At 41.0% G+C, this 27,944-nt stretch overlaps 3 protein-coding genes across 5 annotated transcripts in view; 2 read left to right on the forward strand and 1 right to left on the reverse strand.

The window, feature by feature from the left end:
- Window positions 1–27,944, forward strand: part of GRID2 (glutamate ionotropic receptor delta type subunit 2) — a 914,338-nt gene that overhangs the window by 872,568 nt on the left and 13,826 nt on the right. The window lies entirely within an intron of this gene.
- Window positions 165–27,937, reverse strand: HPGDS (hematopoietic prostaglandin D synthase). Its single transcript, XM_057418000.1, has 6 exons — window positions 27,784–27,937; window positions 16,432–16,573; window positions 7,134–7,226; window positions 4,486–4,595; window positions 1,275–1,373; window positions 165–642 (listed from the first exon to the last, which is right to left on the reverse strand). Exons 1-6 carry the CDS (start codon window positions 27,859–27,861, stop codon window positions 478–480), a joined length of 687 nt encoding a protein of 228 aa, XP_057273983.1. The 5' UTR covers window positions 27,862–27,937; the 3' UTR covers window positions 165–477.
- The window catches only part of LOC130603889 (melanopsin-like), a 67,735-nt gene continuing 62,456 nt past the window's right edge, over window positions 22,666–27,944 (forward strand). For all 3 annotated transcript variants that reach the window (XM_057417994.1, XM_057417998.1, XM_057417995.1), the window contains exon 1: window positions 22,666–22,857. The gene's annotated coding sequence lies outside the window, so the exon portion shown is untranslated. The remainder of the gene's footprint in view (window positions 22,858–27,944) is intronic.

The following is a 27,944-nucleotide window of genomic DNA, read 5'->3' on the forward strand; positions in this document are numbered from 1 at the left end:
GGTGGTTGGTTGTTTTTTTCAGTGGCACAGCACGTGTTTCAGAGAGGCTAAAGAAAGTGCTTTAAGAAGCTTGAAGTTTGTTGGCTAAGGAGGTCTTGGGGTTTTTTATCCTCTCTGTTAATTACCCTGCTTTCCTCCAGAGCAGGAGTCTGCAACAAACTGAGTATTGTTGAGATTGCATCTCTTCAGGAAGGCTTATTCATCTTGTCTTCTTTTGAGATCCCACAGGACATAAATCTGGTTGATGAAATACTTTATTTGTGGGGGGAATGTGGTTGAAACCATACCTCTTCCTCAGGCTTTACTCTACTAAATCAGCTTTTTAGTCTCTTATAAATGGATACAAGTAGTAGATTTTGATTTGGCGTAGCCTACCCATCTGAAATTAATTTAAATGATTCTCAAATCAATAACTTAGGATGTTTGTCATGTTGAAAACTAAACATGCATTTGTATTTTCCAGTCTAAAAAGCTGATCTACATTATGGTCTTGGGTCTTTTCTGGATCCAGGCTGCAATGGCTGGAAGTGCTTGCACTCTGTCCCTGAGAGCCAGCAGCCTGGGGTAGTTGTCTGCCAGGTCAGGTTTGCAGGACAGAAGTGTCGTACTGCACACATCCCAGTAGAAATCTGCCCATGTTACCTGGTGGAAATGGGAGAGAAAGCAGTAAATTTTAGTTGCTAATCTCAAAAGATGTAACTGCTGCTGGTAGTGTCAGCAAATTGCAGAAATGAAACGTGGATTGATCTGATTTGTTTAAGGGTTTTTTTAAGCCTATAATTATAGAATGTGTAATTAGGTTGCAGTGCAAGGCTTGATTTAAATAAAAATTGGTTAAATAAAGCCCTTGTTATGAATATTACTTGCATTATAATATTAATCTTCCCTGCTGAAACTGTGCTGCAGAGAAGTGTTTTGATTAGTTTCCAGTTTGAGCAGTTTTGGGTAAAAAAGCAGATTACATTTTCACATTTCTAAACTCCCATCTGTATTGACTAGTACAAAGGCATTTATAATGTTTTTTGTCAACATACTTCTAAACTGCTTTAGAAAATGCAGAACCTAGTCCTGGTTTGCCTCACTTCTCTAATAGTACAGAAAACAGTTTTCACTTTGCAATTCAGTGACCAATGGTGTACTGGTAATAACAAAGAGTTACAAGAGTGAGGGGAATTGTTTCATTGGCTGGAATGAAACCCAGAGATTCAGCAATAGTCAATGCATTTATTTTTCTGGCAACCTGATTGGAATAGAGAAATGAAAACTGTACTTACAGACTTCCCTACCAGCCAAGTGTTATCCCCTAAGAAAGTATCCAAGTCTTTCAGTAACTCGGGTGCTTTGTTTGTGAGGATATCGTCAAATGCTTGTTTCTGGGGGATAAACAAAACACAAAGATGCACAACAATGCAGAAGGACAGCAGTTCACAAAAGTGAATTTTGGGGGTTTCTTACTTGTGAAAAAGGAAGCCAACATCTGAAAAAGGGAACAATGAAATCGTTTGGTCTGACCCAAACTTCAGAAGATGGCCAGTTCTCTTTGGAAGAAGGAATGTGTTAACATCCAAGTCAGGATTAATACAGCAAACTGCAATTATTTAAGGTAAGTAAAGAAATACAGAGGCTACACTGGGATACATGCAATGGGGCACTGTAGAATTTAGGAAAGCTAATAAATTGCCCATGAAGTGGTTTAGACGCCCAAAACACAGTGAGCCATGACTTAAGCCCCAGTTGCTTCGTTATTGCACAGCTGAGAGCTCCTGGATGCTAAGACACAAGGTGTGGGATGATGCTGCTCATTTACCTGTGCTAACAGGCATCCAGTTGCACTAGGATGGGAGCCCTGCCATATATTTGGGAAGAATCCATCTATAAAACAGACTCTCAATGTCTCATGGTCTTTTTGGGGACTCTTGGATGCTATGCTTTCTAGTGCACAGGGTCTCAGATTTCCAGAATCCCTTAAGCTCAGTCCTTGTGTGCTGTCAGATGCTGGTCAGTTATCAGCCATTCTCATGGGAGATGTATAACATGGGTTTTGAGCTTTTGCTGGGTTTATCTCTGGACTTTGCTGTTAGCAGGTTATTCTGCTTTTTTTTTGTCTTCAGAGCAATGAGATTTGAGGTGGTTAAAATATGTTTTTAAAGGCTGAAGTCTCCACCGAAGCGTATGGGCCTTATTACTTCTGTGTTAATGGATGAAGGATGAGGTTGTGTATAGTGGTGTTTCTCTGCTACCTGTTCCCCACAGCAGGAATTTTAAGGCTGCTTTTAAAGGGTTAGCTGTTTCTTTTAGAGAGGGAAACTGGTTAATTCTAGTAAATTCTACTAGTAATTTTAATGCTAGTACTTCTAGTAAATGCTCCATCCCTGGTGGTGTTCAAGGTCAGGTTGGGCAAAGCCTTGGGTGACATGGTCTAGTGTGAAGTGTCACCGCAGGTGTGATCATGACAATAATGACCTCTCCCAACTACAGAAGTATGCAGTCAACCAGTGACACTGGTGGGGACAGGACCAGGATCCACCTTCTAGAGTGGCAGGACCTCTTGTCTCAACCCTGGAGCTCTCCAGTAAGGCAAGACAAAGCTACTGCAGTGCCAGCTATACTTTTTAATGAGGGGTGTAGGTGAAGGGAAACTGTTCCTGGCACAAAGGGAGCTTTCACAGGCAGCATCCACCTCTGCTCCCTTTACCTTGCTTAGTTTTTTCTGCTGGCCAGGTAGCATAACGCATCCTTTCATCTTTCTCTGAGGGATGTGTGTTCCTGTAAACACTTGTCCTGGACAAATTTTCTGACTCGTGTGTGTAAATTACTTCTATCTGCCTTTATGAGGCCATGAGACGGGACTTCTACCACAAGGTGGTAGCAGTGGATCCGGGAGGAGAGAGGGAGAACAGCTAACAGCCAAATCGATTCCCAGCAAGTAAGCTTCTTGGTCTTCCTCGGCCCCGAAACACTTGCATGCATACGTGCGTACAGGTATATAAGGGCTTCCTGAGAACTCCCTCCTCTTCTAAATTAGCCAATGGTGACACGATCTGGGTCATTATTTAGGGGAAGTGCTTCACCATGAGCTGGGACGCACGCAAGCTTACGATGGGAGTTTCCCTGTAAAGGAGTAGCAGTAGTGCTGCTTCTACACTAGCATGTTAGCAATAGTGTGGTTGTTCCTAAATCATCAAAAATCATGAGTCAGCCTCCCCTCCCCATATTAGGAAACTTCAGGAAATCACTAGGAAATTAAGCAATTCATATTTTTGAACACTAAACCCTCAAAATACTCTCAGATTTTCACCTGCAAGATTTCAGAGCGCTTCATATTGTTTCACTATTTATTATTGGTTTGGGGCAACATTTTGTGGTTTCTGAAATCACAGAATGGTTTGGTTTGGAAGAGACCTTAAACCTCATCCAGTTCCAACCCCCTGCCACGGGCAGGGACACCTTCCACTGGACCAGGTTGCTCAAAGCCCTGTCCAACCTGGCCTTGAACACTGCCAGGGATGGGGTATCCACAGCTTCTTTGGGCAACCTGTGCCAGGGCCTCACCCACCCTCATAGCGAAGAATTTTTCCCTAATATCTAACCTAAATCTACCCTTAACTTCGAACAAATAGAAGGTGGCTGCACCCATAGTAAATGGTGGGACCTGTTGTTACGCTTTCCTAAAAGCGTCAAGTCCTCTGCTCAGGTCAGAGCCATTGTAAGACAGGAGTTAACTCACCCATCACCCTCTTCCCCCAGCAGCTGATCTGCATGCTTGCACTTGGGGCTGTGGTGAGAGAAACTGGACTGATGTCAAAAAACAATCCCAAATGCTGTAGGACTTGCCCATAACTGTGTGTTGAAGCAGCTGTAGCAGCGTGTTAGCCTGGTTTCAGTATATGCAGAAGCACTGCATAAGGACCAGTGAGGGGCCACGAGGGTCTGAAGAGCAAGGCTGCAGTGACAGTGAGGGATGTGGTACCTCCCCTCTTTAGCAGCACCCATTACTAGTAATTGAAAAGCATTTGTCCCTGGCAGCTGATGTTATTGAAGACTGATGATTATTAAATTCCATAAGAAATCAAGGTGCAGAAGCACAGAAAGAAGATGGGCTGGAGCTGTTAATCTTGTTGAGTTAGCAGAAAGAGAAATATTCAATCTTAGTCTGCTTGCAACATGATACAGGTATTGCATGGTGTTGGCTGGGGTGGTGTCTGGTCTTTCCCCTTTGAAGTGCAGTTTAATGTATGCACATATGGTGCCCTTGATGGCCTTATTTCCACCAAAGGTGGAAAAAAATCTGAAGGAGAAGGTGGGAGGGAGCAGAAGGCCTTGGCTGGATTATCCTTAAGGAAGAAATACAGAGCTCCTCCAGCTCAGCTTTGCTGAGATGAGGTGATGGACCCAGGGGCTGACACACAGTGTCTCCGGAGGAGATTCTCAGGTGTGGAGTCGTGCCCTATGTGGTATTTTTATTTAAACTAGTGATTGTCTTACTCTCACGTCTTGGTTTTTCTCTGCCCAAGGGAACAGTGTCATGAAATCATCAATGGTGTCCACAATGGCATCAGCAAGCGCCTGTTCCACAGGTGTCTGACCTGCCAGACCTGTGGGAAGCAAGCATATGAAGGGACCTTAGAGGTAGCCTCAACAGGAATTTCTGATACCTCAAAGGTAAACTCTGTTTTTTGTGAACATTTCCATATACATACATGCTCTCTAGGGGGCATTTGATGCTAACAACATGCATTTGACTCCTTGCTTCCAGGTTCAATCTCATCTACCCTTGCCTTTTTCCCCCCTCCAACTTCACACAGCCATCCAAGGTAGTGGGTTGTTCTTTTCATCACTTGAACCTCCAGCCTGACTTCTGCTTCTTCATCCTTCTCTCTGCCTTCCACTATCCCAGCACATTCAGTGCGGCTCAGCACTAACTCCTTTCTGTTAACCTTTCCCTATCCCAGCTTTCAATGTCCTTCTCCATCTCATGGTCTTTCCCTCTTAGTCAATACAATCTCCTGCTTCTGTGAAAGTCTGCTTCTCTTTCCCTCTCTCCTGCTCATTCAGCCCCATTTAGAATCTTCTTGCTGCACCCTGCTTGCTTTTGATCACTTCATTGTAATCAGACACCTTAGCCTAACTTTGTCTTGTTTACAAATCTGGTTTCCTCCCCTGTTGTCCTGTGGCTTGCCTGCAATCCTCTTAATGATGCTACTTTTTTCCCTCACTATCATTTCACAGACCTGTGTTCATGCTTTCACCTCTGTGCATGTTCAAGTCATCTTTCCATTCTCTTCTTTTAGACTCACTTGGAAGCTCTGTGTTTCCCATAAACCATGTACCCGTCCTCTTCCAAGTCATCTCCCATATTGAAACAATATGCTCTTGAAGGTGAGAGGTGTGCTTCCCCTTTTGGGCATCAAATTCCATGAGCCTTCAGTAAAAAGTTGTTGGTGATGAGCACTGAAAAATGCTATTTCTTAATTTTAAAGGATTGGTGACATATATGCAGACTTAATGGCAGGACTAGCAAGTCTGACTATGAAGCTGAATAGACTTCTTTCCCTTTCCATGCATGCTCTTTGTCTTGCCGTAGCTGACAGTGTGACCAACACTGTCAGGAGACTACAGTGGTCTGAATGTGCTCCAGAACCCTGGCTTTTGTGGCTGTTGCAAGGTAATAGTAATGCCCAAGTCAGAAATCCAGACTGTAAAAAGAGCACAGGTCCAGATCAGCATCCCGTCAGGAGGTGGGGAGGGAGGCAGTGTGAGTGGAAGGCAGGCTTTCTCATCTGTTTCCATTACCATGTGGATGCTCATCATTCTCTTCTCTTGCAAGTAGTAGATTGTATCAGGGTTGGAGGAAACCAGCAGGACATGTTGTGCACTGAAGAATAACCCTGTGCACTTCTGCTTGTTTCCTTAGTTGCAAAATGTGGGATATTTTGAGAGGTGGGTTATGTCTCTTTGCTCAGAGTATGAAAAAGCAGGAGAGTACTCATTTCCCAGCCCCAGTCAGCAGTTTGCTGACATTCAGCACACCATGAACACATCTGCCTTCAGCCAGACCAGTTTTGCAGATGGTTTTGAATGACAGCTTGTTGACCTAAAGCAAGCCCTGACTACTCTCTTTGATTACTTGCATTATTAAGTCTTATATCACTTTATCTACCCAGTCGAGTACTTCCCTAACATGTAAGTATTTAAAGATACAAATGATGTCACCATCTGATCTAATCTCTCTGCCAGCTCAGAATTGCTGCCTAAATCTGCTTCAGACTGCTCTGTCCGCTGACTGTGATCATCTCTAATGCTTCCAAAATCTCCTTCTCCTGCTCTCTCTGGTATAGCCTGGCAGCTCAAAGTTTAACTCCAGGGGAAACTGCCCCAAGAGCCTCAGGGAAGCCACAGTTTGTATTGTTCATGACACATGAATAAAGCTCATTGTCTGGAGAAGTAAGCCCACACCCCAGGTATTATATGCAGAGAGGAAACTCAATCAGGCCTAAAGGGGAATTTCTGAGTTCTTCTGTAGACACTTTACACACAGTGCAGATACGGAGCTGAGCCACCTGAGTTTGGCTCTGAACAGCATAGCATTTCACAATATGGGTTGTTACTTTGAACCTGGTTTTGTCTGTTTTTTTACTTTCTGCATGACCTTTGGGTGACTCCAAACCCTGTCTAGCAAGGCGCCTTGCTCTACTTTTTCTTTCTGACCTTGGAACTGCAAGGGGATGTAGCCCGAGATCTCATCAGGATTGCAACAGCAGCCCCAACCCAGTGAACAAAATTAGCACCAACTTATGGTAAGGAAGGCTGTTGAACATGGACATGACACCACACAATGCTTTTTAAAACCATCACTCTTTGTGTGGCACCTCTGAAAGCATCTTATATGATATGTTGCTTTTCTGTGGTCAGCATTTGGTGCTGACAAACTAAAGATGCAACAAGAATCTGATAACTATTAGCTGTTCGTGCCTGGGAAAAGCCCTAGTACCATTATTGCCACGTTGGTGTTGACTTCTACTTCATTGGGCTTGCCAAGCTGTTGGTTTGTTTCTATTTTTGCTGTGAGTGTATTTTCCCTGAGCTTTAAAGGTGAGTGCAAAACAGAGCAAGAAAATAGTCAAATGTGTTACCTGATTCTCTGGCAAGGTATCTTGCTATTGCCAGGCTCTGGTGAATGGTAACTCCGTCTACTTCCAGAATAGGGATTTTGCCGAATGGAATACCTTTGAAGAGAAAGCAAAAAACAACCAAAAGTTAAATCACAGCCTTTAATGGTGGGAATCTGTAATAGCTGCACTTCTACCACTTAAGCACTGTTACAGCACTTAACAGTATTTCTGTATGGAAATGCATGCACTAAAATGAAAAGAACCAAGGTTGAGCATATAACCAGTTCACACTGCGAGAAGGCAACTATAGAGTAAAAACCAAGTACTGCATTTCCTATTTCCTAGGCTTGTGCTGTAAAGGCTGAATGTGCTCCTACATATCCTAAATTCTTTATGCAGGGAAACTTTTCAGTAGAATCTTGGTTTTTCCTTCACTTCCCTGCTTTTTCCTCCCCAGGAGAGTGACTGCTAAGGTTAAGCAAAGTACTACTGAAGATTTGCATGGTCCAGATGGGGTATGAAGTAAAAGACTGGGTAAAGACTATGGAGGTGCTTTTTCATTTACACTTGTTTTAAATTCAGCAGCAGTGATTCAGAGAAGTATCTGTACTTCAGAACTTACATTGTGACAAGATATTTCACTTGACAGTCATCACCAAGAGACAAATATATCCTTCATATTGAACCACAAATGTTAAGATACTCAAATTTAATTGACTTGGCTTGAATGGAGAAGTCACGGGGGAGAAGCCTCACAGAGAAGAAGCCTCCAGACTTCAAGATTAGGGGAAGACAAACTAAGCAGCTGTCATGGATATATGTAAGATCATGGATAGAGTTTGAGATAAGAAATCAGTCATACATTTCAGTTATTAATTTAGTAACATAATGTACATGAAAACTTGGACTGCTGTTTTTGCTGCGCTTTGGAGAAGCTGCTGGTGTGGTATCAAATGGGGATGGAACATCTGAGCAAAGCTTAAACTGGGAAAAACTGTAGTGTTTAAGGCAGTGAAATCTGCTCATGGGAACCTGGTGCTGTTCACCAGAGGAACTTTAAATCTCTGCATTTCAAGGAAAGTTACTTCATACATTCCAAGTACGTGACTGCGAGTGCTGGTCACAGCCTAATGCTTTGTACCTGATTTTCATCTGGATTACACTTTATGTATGTTCATCCTAAGACTGTAAAAGGACAGTAGCAGAGAAATGAGCATGTTGACCATTGGAAATGTGCAAAGAACTTTCCAGGAAAACTGTCTTTACGGGACAGATGGAATGACACTTCTATTCCCCGAGTGGTTTTTAGTTCTTAATGAAAAGTAATAAATAATGAAGCCTCATGTATCTGTATTGTGTCTAGCAAGCTGACTTCATCAATGATGAACACTGCCACGCGGCTCTGTCGTTTAGCATGCAGTGTGTGAATCACATCAGTTACAAGATCTTAGATGCCAAATCTGTATCTGCAAAATGAATTTGGCAGCTGCATAAGAAATCCAGGACTCTTTTGTGCAATTTTTTTCCCCTTGCATCTGAACACACTACTCGTGATGCCTTTTATCCCTCTTCAGTTCAGCACACTGTGAAGATTAAATTTTGATACTGATGACTAGAAGAAGCAAGAGAGCTCGAAGAGCATTAGCTGCTGTACCCCAGGGAGAAGATGTGTACTGCTACTTGTTATTGAAACAATAATAGACATATTGCACAGAAGACTTCATATGTTTATTATCTAGCGAGCAGCAAGGCCCTGGCAAGTCCATGTATTGCTTCACTGAGAATCCAGAGAGAAAATGATGCATTGCTGAAGGCTAAACTGAAAAGCTTTCTGGTTGTGAAAATGAGATGAGCCTTGGTTCTGTCCTGTGGATTAATGGTGCAGAATGCCCTAAGCATCACTGCCCCCAAAGCCGCAAAGCTGTGATGGAACATTTGCTTATGCAGGATACCACCACATCTTTCAAGCAAGTGTGAGTAGAGGGGATGAGAGCGTGTGTGACTGCTGGAGGTGCCAGCATGGCAGCCTACAGCCACCTTCAGATCCCCGGACTACATAGGGCTGTACACCAATGTCTGGCAGGAGGTAACAGCAAAAGCGCATCCAGCTCAGGAGCAATAGCAGCCACCCCTGACAGAGTTAACCAGCCTTTTCAGAGGCCTCCGTAGGAGTGCCACAGGCCGATGTAGCTTTGGCTAGGTCAACTAAGCCAGTGACTAAGCCATCCTCTGTGGCAATAACTGTCTAAATGACGATTGATGCTCAGGTTGGGAAACTATGGTTGCTTCATCTAGAAACTGAATAGAACATTTCTGCTGTGTTTATATATAGGGGAAAGTCTAAAAGCCACAACTCTGTCTGATGTTTCACTTTATCAGTTGCAACAAGAAAAATGAAAGATGGTTTGTTTGTGTAGATACATTACTGCTTAAGAAATCTTTAGAGCAAAAGGAGGGAGGCATCTTTTTGACAGTTGAAGAATATGGATTAAGGTGTGAAAGGCAGCTGGGTTGCAGGGTGGTTGTAATCTCTCATATTCTGTTTCTCAGGAATCTGACCATTTCTGGATTCACTTTTTTTTTTTCCTAGTAGTCAACCGAATTAAAGAGAATTGCTATTCATTCCTTGAAAACTTGAGTAGTGCCTACAAAATGCTTCTTCCTCAGTGCTGAGCTATTTTCGTTAAGATCTTGTTACTCTTTCCTGTAAAACAAACTGAGTTTACAGTTAAAAATACAAATACAGCTTTGTTTTGTGTGCATTACAAATACTCATACACTTGCATGATTCATAATGGAAGTCTAAAATTAATAAATGAGAGTGTACTTTATTGCACATTGTCCCATGCGACTTAAATTTCCAAAAGGCGTTATGCTTTGATTTATAATGAAGCTTGGGTTTTTTTTTGCTAAGAGGCAACATACCTATCACCATCATTACTAAACAATGGATTATCTTAAGCATAAGAGAGGTAAATGGGAGATGTTTCTTCTTTTCTTGTGTGTTCAGAATGCCATTTGATTTTTTTCTTATAAAGAAAAGGGGGAAAAAATTGTGATTTCAACATAAGCCAGTGCTTATGCGCGCTTGTGCTGCGCAGATCATTGTAAAAAACATTGTTTTTTCTTGGGTTCAGGGTGCACTGTTCTTGCACACCAGAAAGCACAGCAGATACCCAGGCTGCTTTATAGCTGAAGAAAATAGCAAAGAACAGTCAAGGAGCAGAAAATATTTATAGTACATCTCTTCTCTCTTAGGCAAAAAGGTATAATGACTTATAAAGTTGCATTTTCAGTCTGGAAAAGTTAGGGAAGGGAAGGAATCTCTTTGCCTTTGAAGCTTTATTACCCAACCTTCATGTATCAAGACCGAAGTTTTTAGTAACCTGCAGTGAAGTATCTCTTTGCTCTTGTAACTCAGAAGAACAACTTCCTATATTGATAAATTCATAGCAAAACCAGAAGATTAATTGATTCCCTGTGAAAACTTGATACTTCCTTTGCCAAGTGGAGAAGAGGGGGGTGGATTTATATCACACAGTTCATCCTAAGGCAGGATGCGAAGAGCCTTCAGGATGGATGGGTGCAGTTTGACTGCTGGAGGCAAGGTCAGGGTTTAACAAATGCCCTCGATGTGACCTGTAAACATCTTGCCTGTAGCCCATTTCTTGAAGCCACGGCCATCTACACAAGGCCTCCTTGTGCACAACAGAAAGCCATATCTCTGTACATAAATTTGAGCCGTGTTACCCTTAAACTCATTGATATAGGCTTCTGTGGCTTGCTTTGAGTCTCCTGTGGTGCTTTTCACCCCAGCTCTGCTCACTGACAGCATATGTTCAAAAACCCTCTGGGCATGGCCAAATGTGCTGTGTGTATAAGCATTGTACCAAAACTGCTAATTTTTACATGGTTTTGATGAAAGAGACGGTTTGTGTGACTCCAGATGAGCAAAGCATATAGGTTCTTTCCTGCCAGGCTCCTGCTTTAGGCAAGCAAGTGAAAGAGGTGCTGCACGAAACTGGAGTGTGAGAGGGATCTCAACTGGGGAGAATGAGGTTCTGGGGGCAAGTCATGAAACAACATGTATCAGAAAGCAGTCATGAATGAACAGTTAAGCCAGAGTAGTGCAGACTGGAAGGACATGCATGTCACTTGGCTAGTGTTTCTTTAATCTTGGTCGGTTAGAGGGCTGCTTCATGCTTACGTCAGTTTATACCCTTGTGTATCCATATGGATGTCATTTCCATGGTTTTCAAAACAGTGTTGTCTTGCAGAGTTTCTGACTCCCATGTGAGCAAATATATTTTGAGAAGGAAAACTAGAAAAAATCTGTTGCTGTCATCGTACAAACAGCGTCATTTCTCAGGCATGCATGAAATATATGACCTTTCCCTTTCAGTTTCTGCTTGCTTTGCTGCTCCTCTGAAGTAGAAGGTGCTATGAAGGCTTGTGTTGATTTCCAGATTTAAATTGAAAACTCACTGAAAAGAGGAACAGGGTTTTTAACAAGAATGAGGTTTGGATAACTAATGTTAGTTATCCAAAAAAAGCTAGTTAGCAACTTCAAGTTGAACTTCATGAGCAAACTCTTACTTTTCCTGTTGTCTTGGTTATCCAACGGTTTTAACGTTGAATGCTGGCATGAAATCTGCACAGGCTTTACACTGTCCATGAAGAAAACATTGATGCAGAGGGTGAGCGTAAGTCATCAGACCAATATGCAGTTTCTCTTCTCATTTTAGGAAGGACCCACTGAAGGACCTGTGAGGTGTTCAGGATTTGGATGAATTCCTTTTTATGCTACTTTAGTTTTGGTTGGCTTTTGTGAATAAAACTGTGATTTTATATAGTCTGCTGAACAGGGGAGATGAGGCCCAATGTGTGTTAAATGCAAGGACACCTGTGTAAATTGTCTCCATCCCATTAAGTCCCTAAGGGCTGTGATAACTGTTCCCATCCTGGCATGCCTATAGGTTCTCACTCGTGTTGTTCAGGCCTTCCCTTTGGCCATGAGCTCTTTGCTCATCCTCCTGGGCATGACTTAGTGGATGGTGCTCATGTGGGCCAGTTTATCCGTCAAGGACATGGAGGGGAAACACAACATAGCTGTGCACAGTTTTGTCCTAGCCTGGCAGCTAGGTTGGTGGGCTGTTGGTTTGGAGAAATTAGCACTTGGTGCTGTACTATGTTTTTCACTGCTGTCCTCCCCTAGCCAGTGAGGAGCCCCTATGCAGATACAATTTTAGTTTTCTCCTTCCTTTAGCTCTTTCTTCCTTTTCCATTCAACTGCATTATTATTCTTCTTCCCATCTCTGTTCTTTCTTCTCCACGCTTATTCTGACTCAGCTTTGCTTCCAGAAGTGAGTTTAGGTTCCCCTGTTTCCCTCAAGCTGTCCCATTCTTCCCCATGCTTCCTCCTGCCTCTACTGAAACCATCCACAACCTTTATGCTAAACAGTCTATGTTTAAGCATTTAATTGCTCCTCGAAACCTGAATAATTAATGGCTTTGCTGTCAGGAAGCTTAGATGGGTGCAATAGTAAGGCAGCAGGTTTGGTCAAAGATGAGGGAAAAGAAATGTCACAGCCATGCTTTTCTTACTATGATATCTCTGCCTAAACAAGTTCTCCTTTGCCTTGAAAATTAACAGCAACTGCTTTTCCTTTTCGTTTGTATTTAATTGGATCGTGAGAAACAAATACAAGAAAAAAGCCAAAACAAACAACAAAACACATTGCACTCTTCTGTCTAGGTCAAAATTAAACTTCCAGCAGCTGCAAGTCTGATTTCTGCTTCATTTATTGATGTTATGTTATACATTTATTTTCTGGTTTATATGGTATGATGATTTGGCTGGGAGGTGATACTTGTTGCAAAGCCTTACTTTAGTTTTGTGAAAATTGATGAAGCAAACTTACCCTCTGTGCAGAGACCTTGTATACTTAGGCAAATTTGAATTCTCTGGTTTGTTCCCTTAATATCTCAAAAAACATGAAATGCTCTCCTTATCCAGACTTCTGCCTTAAGTAATTTTTATTTTATCTTACTTCATCATACTTGAAGTTATTAAAAAGAGGGACATTGTACTTGCAGGCTCTAAAGTCAGAACTGGGTTTAGATCTTTCACAGGCAAGTAGGTAAATGCAAACATGGTGTATGCACGTGTGCATAGCAATTTGTCAGATATTTCTTACTCTCACTTCACTATATAATTATGTAATTAGTTTAATTAATTGGACCGATTTTTAATTCTTTTTGAGGGTTGCAAAATAAGTGGCGTACCAAACTGTTACTACATTAGCTGCCATTACATCAAATACAGCTGTAATTCCCGTTATCATTGCTATACACCCTTTTGCTCCCACCAAAGTAACACTGGCTGGAATCTGCTACTCCTTTTCCTTTTGAAGTAAACCCAGTCCAGGCAAAAATGGGGAAAAAAAGCTTGAGCTTCGTAAGAAAGATCTGAATGCATAATATGAATGATAGTAGTATAGAAGATCTCTCAGCAGAGTGAACTATGCTTCTGGTATATGCAATGGCTTGGATGGATCGCCTCATTTCATATTTACTGTTGAACACAACAGTAATTGAGGTTTTTGTTTGGCAAGGATCCTGCTATCTGCTTTCCTGAGGACTGTTTTTTTTTTTCCTTTTCAGCCCCTGAAGCACATTTTGACAATTCAGGATAGTAGGGAATGCAAATGGTTTGTTTCCTTTACAGGGCATGGTTCATCTCTGCTGCATGCAATATTGTTGTGGTATTAAGACACAAACCCTATACAGCCTAGTCCCTAGCTAGGAGGTAACCATTTCTTGTGTCTAGTCATAGCCTGCCAAGTCAGTGTTTAGGTAGCTTATGGCAGACTAGGGCAGTGTCTATTGGTTGTCTTGTACGCTGTAAGGCTGTTTACTGCGAAGCCCTATTGCTGCCTTTTATTCAGAGTTTTGCTGAATGATTTTCCTGTGGGAGATTACTTTGTCTGGAGGTACCATGACTAATGATTGCTTCACAAAGGAGGAGACAGTCGTCAGTTAGTTGATCTCCAGGCGATTTCCTTAGCAGCATTACATTGTTAATCATGCAAACAAGATATCTTTACTCTTGTTTTAGTTGAGGAACCTCTTAACTTGCATACTGTCTACAGTGCGGATGCCACTGGTGGCAAATGCTACCATTACATTGGTGCTTGAGCTAGGATTCAGGGAGCCTTCCAGAAGCAGAAGTTTAGCATCCTGGTATGAGATGTGATAGCACTTTCAGGCATGCATTCAACCATTTCTTTGTAGGTGTATGTTTTCCCAGTCAGTTATTAGGATACATTTCAGTTCCCATCCACTGACTGCCTGGGTGTCTACAGAAGCCTGAAATTCAAACAACTCCTAGGCCAACATAAATTTTGCACAGATGATTTCACAAACCTGAGGGCAGCAGCTCCCACATTTTACTAAACTCCTTATCTGCTTTGGCATTTCATCTAGGGATCAGTCATAGTAGAAGCTCTTGCGAAAGGCCATTATGCAGAGAAAATGAAAAATCTCACTTAACCCTTGGTAAACCTGCTGACAAACTGTTCACAGAAAAAGAAACAAAGACACCCAAGGGTTAAATGACTTATCCAACACTCATTAGTGCAGCAGATACAGCTACAAACTCTGTGTCTCAGTATTTCTAGGGTGCCTCTGATCCCAGTGTTTTCATAGCCATACACTGTAGTGAAAAGTGCTGTACATATAATGCTTCACTTGGAGGTTTATGATGTGAGCACATAGGAAGGATTTTTGCACTGGCTCAGATGTTAAGGACATCATCATTATTCAAAGAGAGATGCAATACCTTCTCCTTTTCTGACAGATCTGCTGTTAGAACATCTTGTCCTAGGATATTAATGCCTCTGTAGCCTTTAAGTGACTATGTATGCTTTGCCTTTTTAATTTGTCTTACTTCAAAATCAGTATGCAAAACTCTACATAGAATTATATTTTGCTAATATTATCTGAACCTTGGTTCAGAACATAAATGGGTGTATGTATATGTGTGAATACGTGTGTAGTCAAGTATGAATAAGGTCTATGTAGAGCTGTCAGCTCACTTTCACAAGTGAATTCTTGATCTCACTTTTAGGTTCTACCCTGCTTCCCTGAGAATTGTAGGGAGAGAAATAAGCTATACCACATGGTCAACAGGCTTAAGCTCTTACAGAAAAGAGTTTTCTGAAGTCAGTCATCCCTAACTGAAAAATAATACTGTTTCCACTGCTTCATTTACACTCCTCTCTGTGGATTGTTAGTCAGTGTTTTCCAGATTTGACACCATGGGTGGCTTCAGCTGCCACCTGGAGAGCAGTGGTGCTTGAGTATTTGTCATTCAGGTCAGTGTGAACATTATGGGAAAAGATCAAATTTAACTGTACCCTACAAGAATTTGGTAGCCCACTGGCTGGGCTTATTAAACAAAGTGAAAACCTATCAAGACACAATGCTTGATTAACAGGAATCACCTCGTGCATTAGTTGTGTCTTTTCTTCAAACTAAAGGTTCTTCATTCTGGATGTGAAAAGTCATAGCCTGCTAGTAAAATACAGGTCAAATCCATGAAATGAAGACACAGATAGCTCTGATTTCATATTCTCAGTCTCCAAACTCGATCTGCTTCATTTGAACTGAGGCTCATTTAATGAACAGAAATAACAAACAGCTTTAATAGCTGAAGAGAGGTTACTTTGACTAAAAACCATGAGATGGATGGGGTATAGCAGCATGCAAAAGTACTCTCAGAAGGTCTGGTAGGGCTTGTTCTTAGGAACGATTGTTTTCTAGCACCTCTTTTGACCCTTTTGTTTTCTCTTTGCTGTATTGATTTCTTTCTTTGTTTTCTATCATCACTTTCTCTCTCTGAAGACTTTTCTGGTTGCAAAGAGGTGTCCTTCTTGACACTTATTTCCAGTGTGGTTTTCTAAAACCAAGGTGCAGGCTGCAGTGTGATATTTCAGACCAAATCCTCCTAAGTAGCTGAGAAGATTAGCATGCATCTGGTTAGCTTTAGACAGACAAAAGTTGAACTGAATTGATAAGCAGTAAAAGCCCAGCTGGTTGACAGCAGGTAAGTCACTTTAGATTGTCTAAAGATTTGGATTTGGACTTGTGTGACAACATCAGAAATGACATTTGGCTGTGTAGACAATAAAATGCCCATATAATTAATTAAAGAAAGGAATTACATGTATTTCTGCTTGTGAAACATACAAATACCTCTTCATTTGCTATGCTTTTTGACAGCATTTGTGCTTTGGGCATAAGATGTCATGCTACTTACTTGGTTTGATTTTGGGCCAGTCTGCTGCTTCTATCCTGTGGTCTTCATACTTCTTGCCTGAATAAGCAAACAGGTAGCGGCTGATTTCTGCTCGTCCTCGCAGATTGAAGTATGTCAGCTTGTACTGAGGCATGCTGGATCCCTGAAAGGGAAGGCACCGTGTTGTTTTAGAAATGAGTAACTCAACTCCTATTTGCAAAACGGCACCGTATGCTTGTTTTTGAGACACATGCTTGTACAATGCAAAGGACATATTACAGTAAGACATCATGTGTTGTACTTTGCAATCGTTGCATTAGTCACGCCTTTTTGTTCTGCATTTGTCAACCACAATATTCGGACGTGAACAGTGGCAGTTAAACCTGCAGTTCCTCCTTGGGTATCTCCAAAGATGGTTTGAAGCTTTTGGACATAATTAAGAACTTTCAGCTTTCTTTTATTTTTCTTGTGACTCCAAATTTGGGCCATTTTTATAAAGTTGTAGAGTGCAAATCTAAAATCACATATTGTAACAGAAAATAGCTGTTGTCTTGAGTATTAATTTTGCTCAAACCTGCCTTGCTCAGCCTCTGTTGAGGCTATAGAGACCTTCATCCAAGACCAGATCATAGGAATTGCCATACTGCTGTGATTTTTCTCATTAACTATTACCCTAGTTGGATAGGCAATCAAACCAAGTTATTTTAGAAGAAAAAATTGATGTGAAAACCAGTCAACATGGTTGCTTTGGAGAAATGGTCATCAAATTCTCAGTTTCTTGTATAGAAGCCAAAAGAAAACCTGAAATGACTTTGCTGGGTTTTCATATGATTTTTTTTCCCCTATAGTTCTACTTAGGAATCATTTAACAGGAAAGCACTATTTGGCTCTTGGTGTAACAGGCAACAAAAGAAAATGTTCATGAGTTTGACTGTACAACAACAATGATGCAGGAAAGATAAACAGCTATGTCTTCTTTAAACCAAAGTAGACTTTTAAACTCTGCACACACAGCACCTTAACTAGAGAGATCTATGAGCTCAGATGAGATGTAAATGTACTGTCTAAAGGAAACTAAAACAACCATCCACCTCCTCACTGAAAGCAAAACCCTGTCTCATTTTGGCCTTAAAGTAGACCTTGCATGTCGTTTACCATCGTTTTATATCCATCAGATTCAGAGCGTTAGTAATAAAGCACGCAACACGGATCATCAGCTCCAGGAAAGAAAGGAAACTTTTTCAATGAGTAAGTGCTACTATGTAACCTTGCAATAGAAACAACCCCCTATTTAGTCATCTTGCGTTTGAAAACATATGCTTGAGGGCAGATGTATCATCAGCTTTCACTTTAGAGGCTTTTTGTTCAGAAACTGAAAAAGTTTGCACTTAACTCTTGCTGAGGAGAGCAAACTGCCTTTGCCACTTTCTCCCCAAAAGTCAAAAACATCTATTTTCCATCCTCGGAGTAGCAAAGGCAAAAAAGAAGTATCTACAGCAAATGAACACACTGGAGACTGCTTAATTCAGAATGAAAGTTACCTGTTCCCCTACCACACACGGCAGGGTCAGAGGAGATTAGTAAATGGAGATTTTTCACAGCTGATGGCCCAGCAAAGAAGCAGAATAATCGATGGAGATATCTACAAATGCTTCAAAACAAGGACATCACTACAATTATTATTTTTCCTTTTTCTTTTCTTTAAAGTCAAGCAAGTGCATTCCTTTGCACTGTATAAAAAAGGGAAGCCACAGGCAAAATTAGTTACATTAGGATGTGATTTGTTTTCTAGATATATTAGCCACCAGTTTGTGTGTTGTTTGGTAAACATAGTTTGCAGATTACAAGTGTAATCTTCCTGTCTCTAAAGAGAGAAATTTTGCAATTCCAAATTTTTGAAGCAAGTTTTAGCTAAGTGGCAAAACTTTGTTATTCTATTTTCAAATTCGGTGCCCAGATTTATTACTACTTATGCTTTATTGTACTTGCATGATAAAACTATGTATTATTATACTTTATCATTTATTTATGCAGGATGAGTTTGAATTATATGCCTACAAAGTTAATGTTAGAAGAGAGGATGAGTTTGTAGATTTTTTTCTCCCACCATTCATCCCTAGTTCTGACTGTGTGGTCATTTGAGAGCAAGGAATGGCATTTTTAAAAGAGCATGTTTTATCTGAGGTTCAAGTTAGGCATGACTTAATGTTTGGGAGTCAAAGGGGAGAAAAAAAAACCACTTGGTTCTTACTTTTGTTTTTAGAGGCAAGCAAATACTACTGATTCAATTTGCATTTGGAGAGGACGTGACCTTTAACATGCAGAACCCACAGCGTGTGCTTTCCTTCTTTGACAAACAGCCATGGAAGTTCATTAGCAGAAAGTTGTTGACACCTGAAAGGCATTTAGAAGCACAAAAATAAAAGGTCTCAAGGTAGAGGCATAAGGAAGGCAGTGGACAGCTACATACACAGGGAGCTGGAGGTGACTGAAGCGTAACATTTCTGGTAATGAGTATTTTGAAAGACTCTAGTTCTTACTGTGGGAGAACTTTGTATATGAAGACATGTATAATCAGGAGTAGTGAGATGATGTAAAGAAAAGGGAATTTTGGCTGAAGATCAGGCGGTCTTTCTGGCTGTTGTAGTAGACGGTGGAATATTTTGGTCTGTCAAGGAAGCAGCGGGAACTATTGTTTGAAACTTTTAAAGCAAAGCTAAACAAATTTCTAATGAATACGCCATAAAGAGTAATCAAATATTTGCAGTGCTGATGCACATTTAAGCTTATGGATTTTTTTCTGTCTGTGAACAAAAAGTCCTACAAGGAGTTTACCAAAAATACTTGACATTTGAAAGGTCTCTATAGCTTTATTGTAAGCATGTTTTTGTAAATGTTTGTAGGTTTTATTTTTTATTTGTATTTATTGTGAAATGTCAGGAGTAGCGCTTCCTAAACAATTAGAGATACTTTTCTAAATGAAAGAAATGGTTGTGTTGGGAATAGCTTTTGGCCAAACATACAAATCCAGTTGGTGTTTTTTTCTCCTTATGCCCCTTTACTTTGTTTCCCAGTGTGTTTTGTAAATGAATGGATCATAAGGAACAAATTAAACCCATTTAAAAAAAACATCCAAAATCATTCAATAATTGAAAAATGTCACTTCTAGGGGAAAAAAAATAAATCTGTTCTGAGACTTTCAGTTTGTGCTTTAGAGATTTCTTTTTTTGGGGGGGGGGGAGACCTGTGGAAACCTCAGCCCCAATTTTATGACATACTTTAATGACTACTTTCAAAGCAGTGTACTCAACTAATCTAAATTTGCTATTAAATTAGATTTAATACTTTAAAGTTGTTGACCTGCTTAGCTGATTTTCTAGCTTTCCTCTGCAGCTTTCTTAAAGCCAGCTTAACTGGCTTTAACATACCTTTAAACAGAAGATTATTGTAGCTTGTGATTTCATTCAACTTTTGGAGCCACTCCGTGACAAAATGAAACAGGAAAAGAGAAGGTCAAATATGTGTAAAAGGTGGCACCCTCTGTGTTACTCATGAGTCAAAATTCAGGTTGAAGTTACAAGTGTCTCAGACCTCTTAGAACAGATTTCAAATAATTTCTGTTCATGTCTTTATGGAGATACTATATAACCTGCTGCATTTGGGATACTTTCATCAATTTCAAATCAATTTGAAAACTTTAAGCAAGATTAGGGTGAAAAAACGGAGCCCAGGAAGGAACCAGCATCATTCTCTGAGAACTAAAATGCTGAACTTCAGATAGCACTAATGCAGAAGAGAAAAAGCATTGGCAGACTGGAAACTATGAATGTACCAGGGCAATATAAAAGCAAGCAGTCCTGGTGCCTGCAAGCTGTGCAATACTTTAGCTTTCACTGGATGACAGCCTATGTGTCCCTGCTCTGTTTTAAAGGGTAAATCACAAGTGCGCTGCCTGCATTTTGCTTCTTCAAGGGGAGTTTATGGTGTGTGCCCAGTGCAACTGGAGCACACTGCTTCTGCCAGACAGCGTGCAATTCTGCATTCCCATCCCAAGTCTTTGCCCCATGAAAGCTGGACTTTGTAGAAGAACAGGGTTTATTTCTGTTTTGGAAAATTCAGCCCTCAAAGTAATACATGGAAATATTACTCAGGCTATTAACAGACACTGAAACCTGGATGCAGATATTCAGTACGTGAATTCAGAAAACAAAAGAAGAAGAAAGCAAAAGGCAGGACTTTCTTTAATTTTCTTGGATAAGGTTATTAATACTTGAGGGGACAGGCAGCAGAGAGCTTTTCCTTGAGCTGGGAGCAGAGGAGGAGAAACCAGCTAATTTGAGCTATTTGTTCATATCCACCCAAAGTCTGACAAAGGACCCTGTGATTCAAAGTCCCCTTTAATAGTACTTTGCGCTGTGAGAAATTAAGGGTTTCCTTGCCTTAAGGTTTCATCATTGATAGAAGATTTGAAAAAGCCCAGCTGTTTTCTCTAGCAAGCAAGGCCAGTAGGGTTGGGTTAGGGTTCACCTGTGTGTCTCTAAAAACCTGGAACTCAAGCCGTCTGCCTGGAAGAGATGATGCATAGCACTGTGTGTGTACTTTTTTAATATAGAATGTGAGGGTTCTTCATTAGTTTAGGAGTCACTTATGGAAAGCACTGCAGCTAGCACCTGAAACAGCGTTGCCCTGGCCATGAGCCTGCCAAAAAAGGGGAGCTGGATGTCTCAGCTGCCTAGTGTCATAATCCTGACTTGAATTGCAACCAGACCAAAATGTGGACCTCGAGGGAGCTCCATTTTCTTTCTGTGTGCTAATACAACTTTGGGCTGCATTCGTGAACTTGGGGCCTGTGGTCGGCAACCAGGAGAATGTGCTGGACCTTGGATCTACCGGTGGAAATCCAGTGCTTGCTGTAGGGCCTTTTCTGATGAGAAAGGTGAAGAAGTCCCTCCAAGGACTAATGAGCGATGATCTGGTCAATAGATACCTCTGTGGATTTTATTACAAGATTCAGCTGTCATGCCAGTTTGGAGTGTTTGGGCTGCTGGAGCTGATGTTATACTATTGTTTTATAAAATCATGAAAATGGAATGTATAATAACAGATCATCTTCCACTCACATAAGCCTAAAGGTCTCTTACTGCCAAGAAGCATCCTGCTTTATGAAGTGTGAAACAGAGTTCATGCCCTCTCTAAGCAATAATCTAGCCAAAGCTGAAAAGCTTAGTGAACATTTCTTTTTGTTCTAAGTGCTGCTTTTAAAGCAGTTACTGTTTCTATACAAGGTGTTTCTGCAAATAGATGCATACCCAACAGCCTGAGTTGGGTATCCTGCTTGGGTGGAGAGGGAGCTGCAAGCTCAGGCAATTCATGTATTTACTCGTCTATTTCTGTGACAGGGCCTGGGAGTGTTACAGTCCATTAGGAAGCTCATTTTAGAAAGGGAAAGAAGAAAAGGTGGATGCTGTAGGGTTTGGTTTTTTTCTTTGTATATACAGACAAAAGAGTCTTTACACATTATGGGAGAGTTTTTCCTTAGGCTATTAGCTCAGGATTTTTGATTCTGATCCTTAGGGATTGGGGAGAGTTGTGTTACTTTACACAGTACCAAAGAGAAAATTTTAACCAGGAGAGAGACTTATTTTGTCTTATTTAACCTGAGAAACATTAGGAATATAAAGGTCTGTTTTGCCTGTCTTGTTTATTGTTTTTCTCGGATATGTGAATTCCTCATCCCTGTAATTGAAAAGCCAAGTATTAAAGCAGATTTCTCCTTCCTCAGTTAAAAAAAAAACAACAAAGATGTTTCCCTGTCCAAGTGAGTCTTCCTGACTTCATTTTTTTTAATTTTCAGTTTTCAGAGGAAGGAAGCAGAAAGATAAGATTTAAAAGTTAAAATAGTAGGAGACAAGTGAAGGAAAGCTTCCACAGCCATAACTTTGTGAAACTTGCCATTTTAGCAAGCTAGCAAAGAGAGAAAACGTCAATGTCCAATACTTCTTCCTTTCTATTTAACCTAACATAACGGTCAGAAAGGTTTGGGGAAAGGCATGCTTAGTCATCTTTTCCTGCTTGAGCAATGCCAAAAAGTGCTGCTGGGAAAGCAGCCTTGCCCTGTTTGCAGGGCATGGTTCAGCTCTCGTGGCTGCTGATCAAATCGGTTACTGCAGGAATACCTTAGATTTTTTCTCTGGGGTGAAAAGTTATTCTCTCTAAAGACTCTCTGGGTTTATATTTTAGACCTAACCCCAGGGCTGAAATTCAACACAGAAATAACCTCATATTGGCCCTTTTTGGAGAGAAAAGAGTTTGATGTTAAGAAATCCATCCATGTCAGCAAGAACTAGCCATGGGCTTGCTGTTGCACCCTTCTGATTCCTCGCTTGTTAGGAAGGTTGGTGACTGTCAGGTGATGTCACTGGCTTAGTCCAAGCAGTTTATCTGGATGTAAGTAACACTAAGACAAATAACTTTTGCCTTTCCCTGGTAAAAAATAAGGGATACAGTAGGTATCTTATGTGGTATAGTCTCTGAATAGGGTAGCTAGTGACTTTGGGATTCTCATTAAGAAACAGAATTGAAGAATCAGGATGGTGCTCTCTTTTGCACAGCAGAAAGTAGAAAGGCTTATTTTCCCTTTCTCAAGCATAACCTTCTTCTTTTAACATGGAGTCAAAAATATCAGAGGCTTAAGAGATATTTTCAGCCTTTGAAAACAAAAAATGATCTTTTTTTTTTGTTTCTGTTTCTTTTCTTGCAAAAAAGAGTTTATATTAATTCTGTTTTTATTGAAGAAAATAAGAAATGTTCTGCCCCCCTTTTGAGGGGAGATGGATTGTATTAATTTAAGACTTCAAATCTTCCAACAGAAGATTTCCAAAGCAGTTTGTGTTTTGACAGTGAATAAATTGAAAAGCTTTAGTAATTCTATCTAATTCTGGTCGGCTCTCAGTCTGAGATAAACTTTTTATGAAAAGTAATGTTCTCTTTTTCCTGCTCTGCCCCAGTTATAGAACAACATCTTTTTAATTTGATCCCTTCTTTTTCTATGCCAGATAACAGTCTGGACCTTGGAGAGAAAAGGAAAAAAAGTCTGTATTCTCTTTTCTGTTTAATACACAAATAATCTGAAGTAAATGCTTATGCAATTTGCTGTAAGGTTGAGTTTTGAAATAACAGATCTCAGATGTAATGGTTGTGGCCTGATACTTCTAAGCATGACTTTCAAGATTAGATATGTGCACGGCTTAAAGCATGTGTATGGGGGGTTTTAGTGGGATTTTGCATGTCTTTACCCAGTTACTTGCAACTTGTGGTGCAAATCAGCCTCCTACCATGAGAAGAGGTTTTCAAGGAATTGCTGTGGATTACTGAGAAGCATTAATGATATGAGTATGACAAGTGACCTGATGAGTAAGCTCTACTGAATGAGCAGGGCCTTTTGAAATCCCGATCTGTGAATGTGTGGGTTTAAAAAAGAGGGTGTGACGACCTTAGAGCAATTATCTCAGAGCTATAGAAAAATCCTCAGAGAAGACAGGGGGAAAAAACCACATTTGGGTTAAAGAGGAGGATTAGAAATAGACTTATTCTGAGAGATGTTTTTGAAGGTGAGAGTCCCTTGTGGCTGGACAGTGAATGGGTGGTTGCTGTCAAGACTGCTGCAGGAAGGAGACCACCAGGGTCATTTGGGTTTCTTCAAGCTGACTTCATAGCTGCTGCTCTTCATGTGAGTGCCCATCAGGCAGCTGCAGTCAAAACGACAAGGATTCAGACATTTGAAGTTTACCCCAGCCATTTGAACTGAAATAAGTGAGGGAGAGCTTTCACGTCAGCAGGGACATGGAGGCAGAGAGGCTGTGACAGGCAGGGCTTTGTTGGGCTGCCTCGCATGCCAGGCTCTTCCGTTTAGGGCCTGAGCATCTTTGATGACTTTACTTTCTGTCTGATCCTCAGTCTTTTGATTTGCAGCTACTTGGCCTCAGTTTTGTGTAAATAAGTTTTACAGTTGTTCTGTGCAGCCTCAAAAGCTGCAGTGAACTTCAAATGAATAAATTGCACACCTCAGTCTGTGAAACACTGGTAAATAAAATTGCAAGAGGAGAGAACTCAAAGATGCAGACTAAGGAGCAGTTAGGATAATATTTCAGGAGAGACTATTTAAGTCTTTTATTTTCTCATCAGGTGTTTTAATAACTCCCTGAAGTCTTTTGTGGTAGACCAAAAGCCTAAATAATCTTAACTCTTGATGACACCAGTCATTCCCATAAAACTCATGTCTTGCATCTCCCTCTGTAGTCTTCAGATAAACTGGCACCGCCTCACAACGTTCCTCCAAAGCAAAGAATGCAGCTGCGAGTGATGTTGCTGTGTGTTAAGTGGCTGCTGGTTTTGCCAACTTGCACCTTTCCTTGGATGCGAAAAAAATTAGCTCTTTTCCTATCTCATCTCAGCTATGTGCATGTGTGTATGCACAAGGGGAATACCAACACTAAATCCTTCCTCCTGTTAGTCTAAACTACTTTGCTATGAACTGTTGCAGGTTGTGAGTCTGCTATACAACTTGTCACAAATATGCAAAATTACAGACATGAAAGAAAAAGAATTAGGTAGGTTTTTCAGCACAACATGTGTTCCCTGTAGCCAGAACAAGGCAAGATGGTGTTTACTTTGCAGAGTTCTCCAGCATCCCTCACCAGCTCTCCTGGTCACACATTCCTGATGTCCCCCTGCTCTGCTCTGCCCAGGAGGCAACAGCACAGTGGGGTGTGGCACAGACCTCATATGTTTTCAGGTATTTTGAAGTTGTTTTCACAGCCAAAATGAGCCTGAGGAGACCCAGGACCTCTCTAAAGTGCACTTCAGACATAGCCAGTTGCCTTGAGGGTACTAGCACTGGTAAGTGTGGACCTACAGCCCTGAGCACAACCTGGCTAGAAGCCTAGGGAGTGCCTAGATTTGGCCATAAGTAGTAAACGTCCAAGATCCCATGAGCTATGGGTACAGACTGCTTGGTATGTAGAGCCATAACCTATGTATCCATACTTAAGAAGAAAGTACTTTTTGAGCACCGGTTTACAGCGCATTTTGCCTTTGCTCATGGAAACACTGGGCAGACTCTGGCTCCAGGGCAGTGCCCATTGCTGTGGGTTCCCCACCCTGCCCCAGAGTACCCTGGCACACACACAAAAAATGCTTGTTTACCTGAGGTATATGGTTACAGAGGCCAGTCTCCGGTGTCCCATATTTGTTCTTTCCTGTTGTCAAACATCAAACCATCCTTTCTGAATACCTTTCTTTGTTCTCCTTCTCTCTTTGCCACCTGTTACCCAAATCCAAAGTGTAGATGTATCTGTCTGGTATCACTGAACGTCCCTGTTTTGTCTCCTATCCCGCTTCATGCTCATGCTTTACTGAGTCATTCCAGCAAAGTTTTTAGTTACTTTTGAAGAAGTGCAAAATGGAGGTTGTTTGGTTTTGGCTTCCACCCCTCCCCCCCCCCCCCCTTGTTCATTGTTCTAGCTTATTTTATTGGAGTTTTAACAGATTGGCTCTAGATAAGCGAGGTTTCCCAAGATGATGGCACTTTAAAATATGTATGTGAGATTTGGCAGATCCTTTTTTGGTTTTTCTTCTCTCCCTGCCCCTCCTTGGACTACCTGACAAAAGGGTAAAAAAAATCACCTGAGATTCGCAGCATATATGCTGATGTGAATAAGCAAAGCTTTTAGTGGCATGGGATGCCACTTGCTAAGCCAACACCAGCAATACGTCAGTGGCTCCTAGGCGGTGTAATTACTTGTTAGTGAGATTTTGATCAAAGGTATTTTGAAAGTGAGCACTGTCTTCAATTACTTCTGCTTTCTAACTGCTTAAAAGAAGGTGATGTACGGCAGACAGCAACTAGAAACCTTAAAACCCCTAGAGCAGCAGAGTATGTTTTTCAGTAACACAGAAACGTGCTGCGTTGAAGGTGACTGGTTGACATGCTTGCGTGTGCACAAACCCAGAAGTCTAAGAATTGCTTTGTGTATATTTTTGGTTTAAAATTTGGAGAGCTTCAGTCTTATTTCTATCCAAATAGATTTGATTGTGTCTGGGTGTGTGTGCATCTGCAGCACGGACTTATTCACACTATGTATGCATCTTTAGGGAGAGGTGGGTTCTGTTTTGGATTAAAAAAAACAAAGGAATAAACAAAAGTAAACTTACAAAAGACCTCTGCATCTATTGCAGCTTTTGAGTATGAAAGAACTGGCATTTATGGACAGCTCTAAGAAGCATAGAAGTCCAGGGAAAATACTTTATAGCTGTGGCTTGTTTGCTTGGATAGTTTGAAATGGGCAATGAATAAAAGATGGCTTTTAACAGATATGTGTGCAGGAGGATTATGCACACAAGCAAATGGTGGCAGTTAGAATTTAGAGGTAAAAAAAATCATGAACAGTTACTCAGCATACCATTTTCATGTAAAAGGCTAAAATCAACAGCAAAAAACCCCTGTGAGTTTTGGTAAGGCAAAAAATGGACCAAGCGGAAGCAGACTCCAGAGGTTTCCCTCTGTAGGATAATGGTGGGAATTAGGACAAGAATATGTTAATCCATTGGTGAACCAAATGACAGGAATTTAGAAAATGAACAGAAGAGCACATAAAAATGACCTGGAGGAATTGTTTGGTGCTGCTTAATATAAATCTAATTCCTCTGACATTACCCTAGATTCAGCTTGCTTATGTAAGTGAATGTATGTAACTCAGCCTTTACATCTAATAGAATATTGCTTTGAAATGGTTTTTCACTGAAAACTCCCTGCAGAATGCCAGGAGCTTCCCCACACCAACTGCTATGTTGATGAGGTTGTCTTTTTGGAAAGTGTCTCTCTGACATATACGCTGATTATCAAAGCAGCTCAGTACTGATAGCATCAGGCGCTGGTGAGAAACAGGTCTTGCTGTAACAATCAGCAAGTGATCTACCTTTTTGCCTCTAGAAAAACAGTTCATAATTTATGAAGTCTGATCTTAACAGTGCATGCGATTGTACAGATGTCTCAAGTACAGCAGGCACTTTAAAGATGCTTGTAAGTAGCAAAGAATGTACACAGATGGGGTACTTGAGTTACATTTACAGCCATTGTGTAGAGCTCATGGTTATCCCTCTTTATGTCAGTAGCACTAGTGTGTTGGATAAACCAAGCAAAACTCTAAAAATGAAATACTCTGAGTACTTGTTCTACATGTAGCACAATTGGATGAGACTAACCCCCACGCAGCTGGTATAACAGCAGCCCTAGGGAGGGCAGAGTAGGATTAGAAGAAAAGAGAAACAGAGGAGCCAGGCTGCAGCAGTAAGAAAAGCTGAAACAGAACTCACTCTGGTGCAGTGATACGTGGTTCCTTCCTCAGTGCACAGGAGTCCTTCTGAGCGCTGGCCCTGGTGGAAAAGGCTCATATATGCTGTTTATTAATATGCAAACCACTCCCCGTGACATGCTATCATGACTCCCTCTCTCCCCCCTCTCACATGCACAGACA

Source organism: Pezoporus wallicus, unplaced genomic scaffold (assembly GCF_028554395.1).
Source record: "Pezoporus wallicus isolate ANWC-B61680 ecotype Strahan unplaced genomic scaffold, APGP_CSIRO_Pwel_v1 contig_6999, whole genome shotgun sequence".
In the NCBI taxonomy this organism is placed as follows: domain Eukaryota; kingdom Metazoa; phylum Chordata; class Aves; order Psittaciformes; family Psittacidae; genus Pezoporus; species Pezoporus wallicus.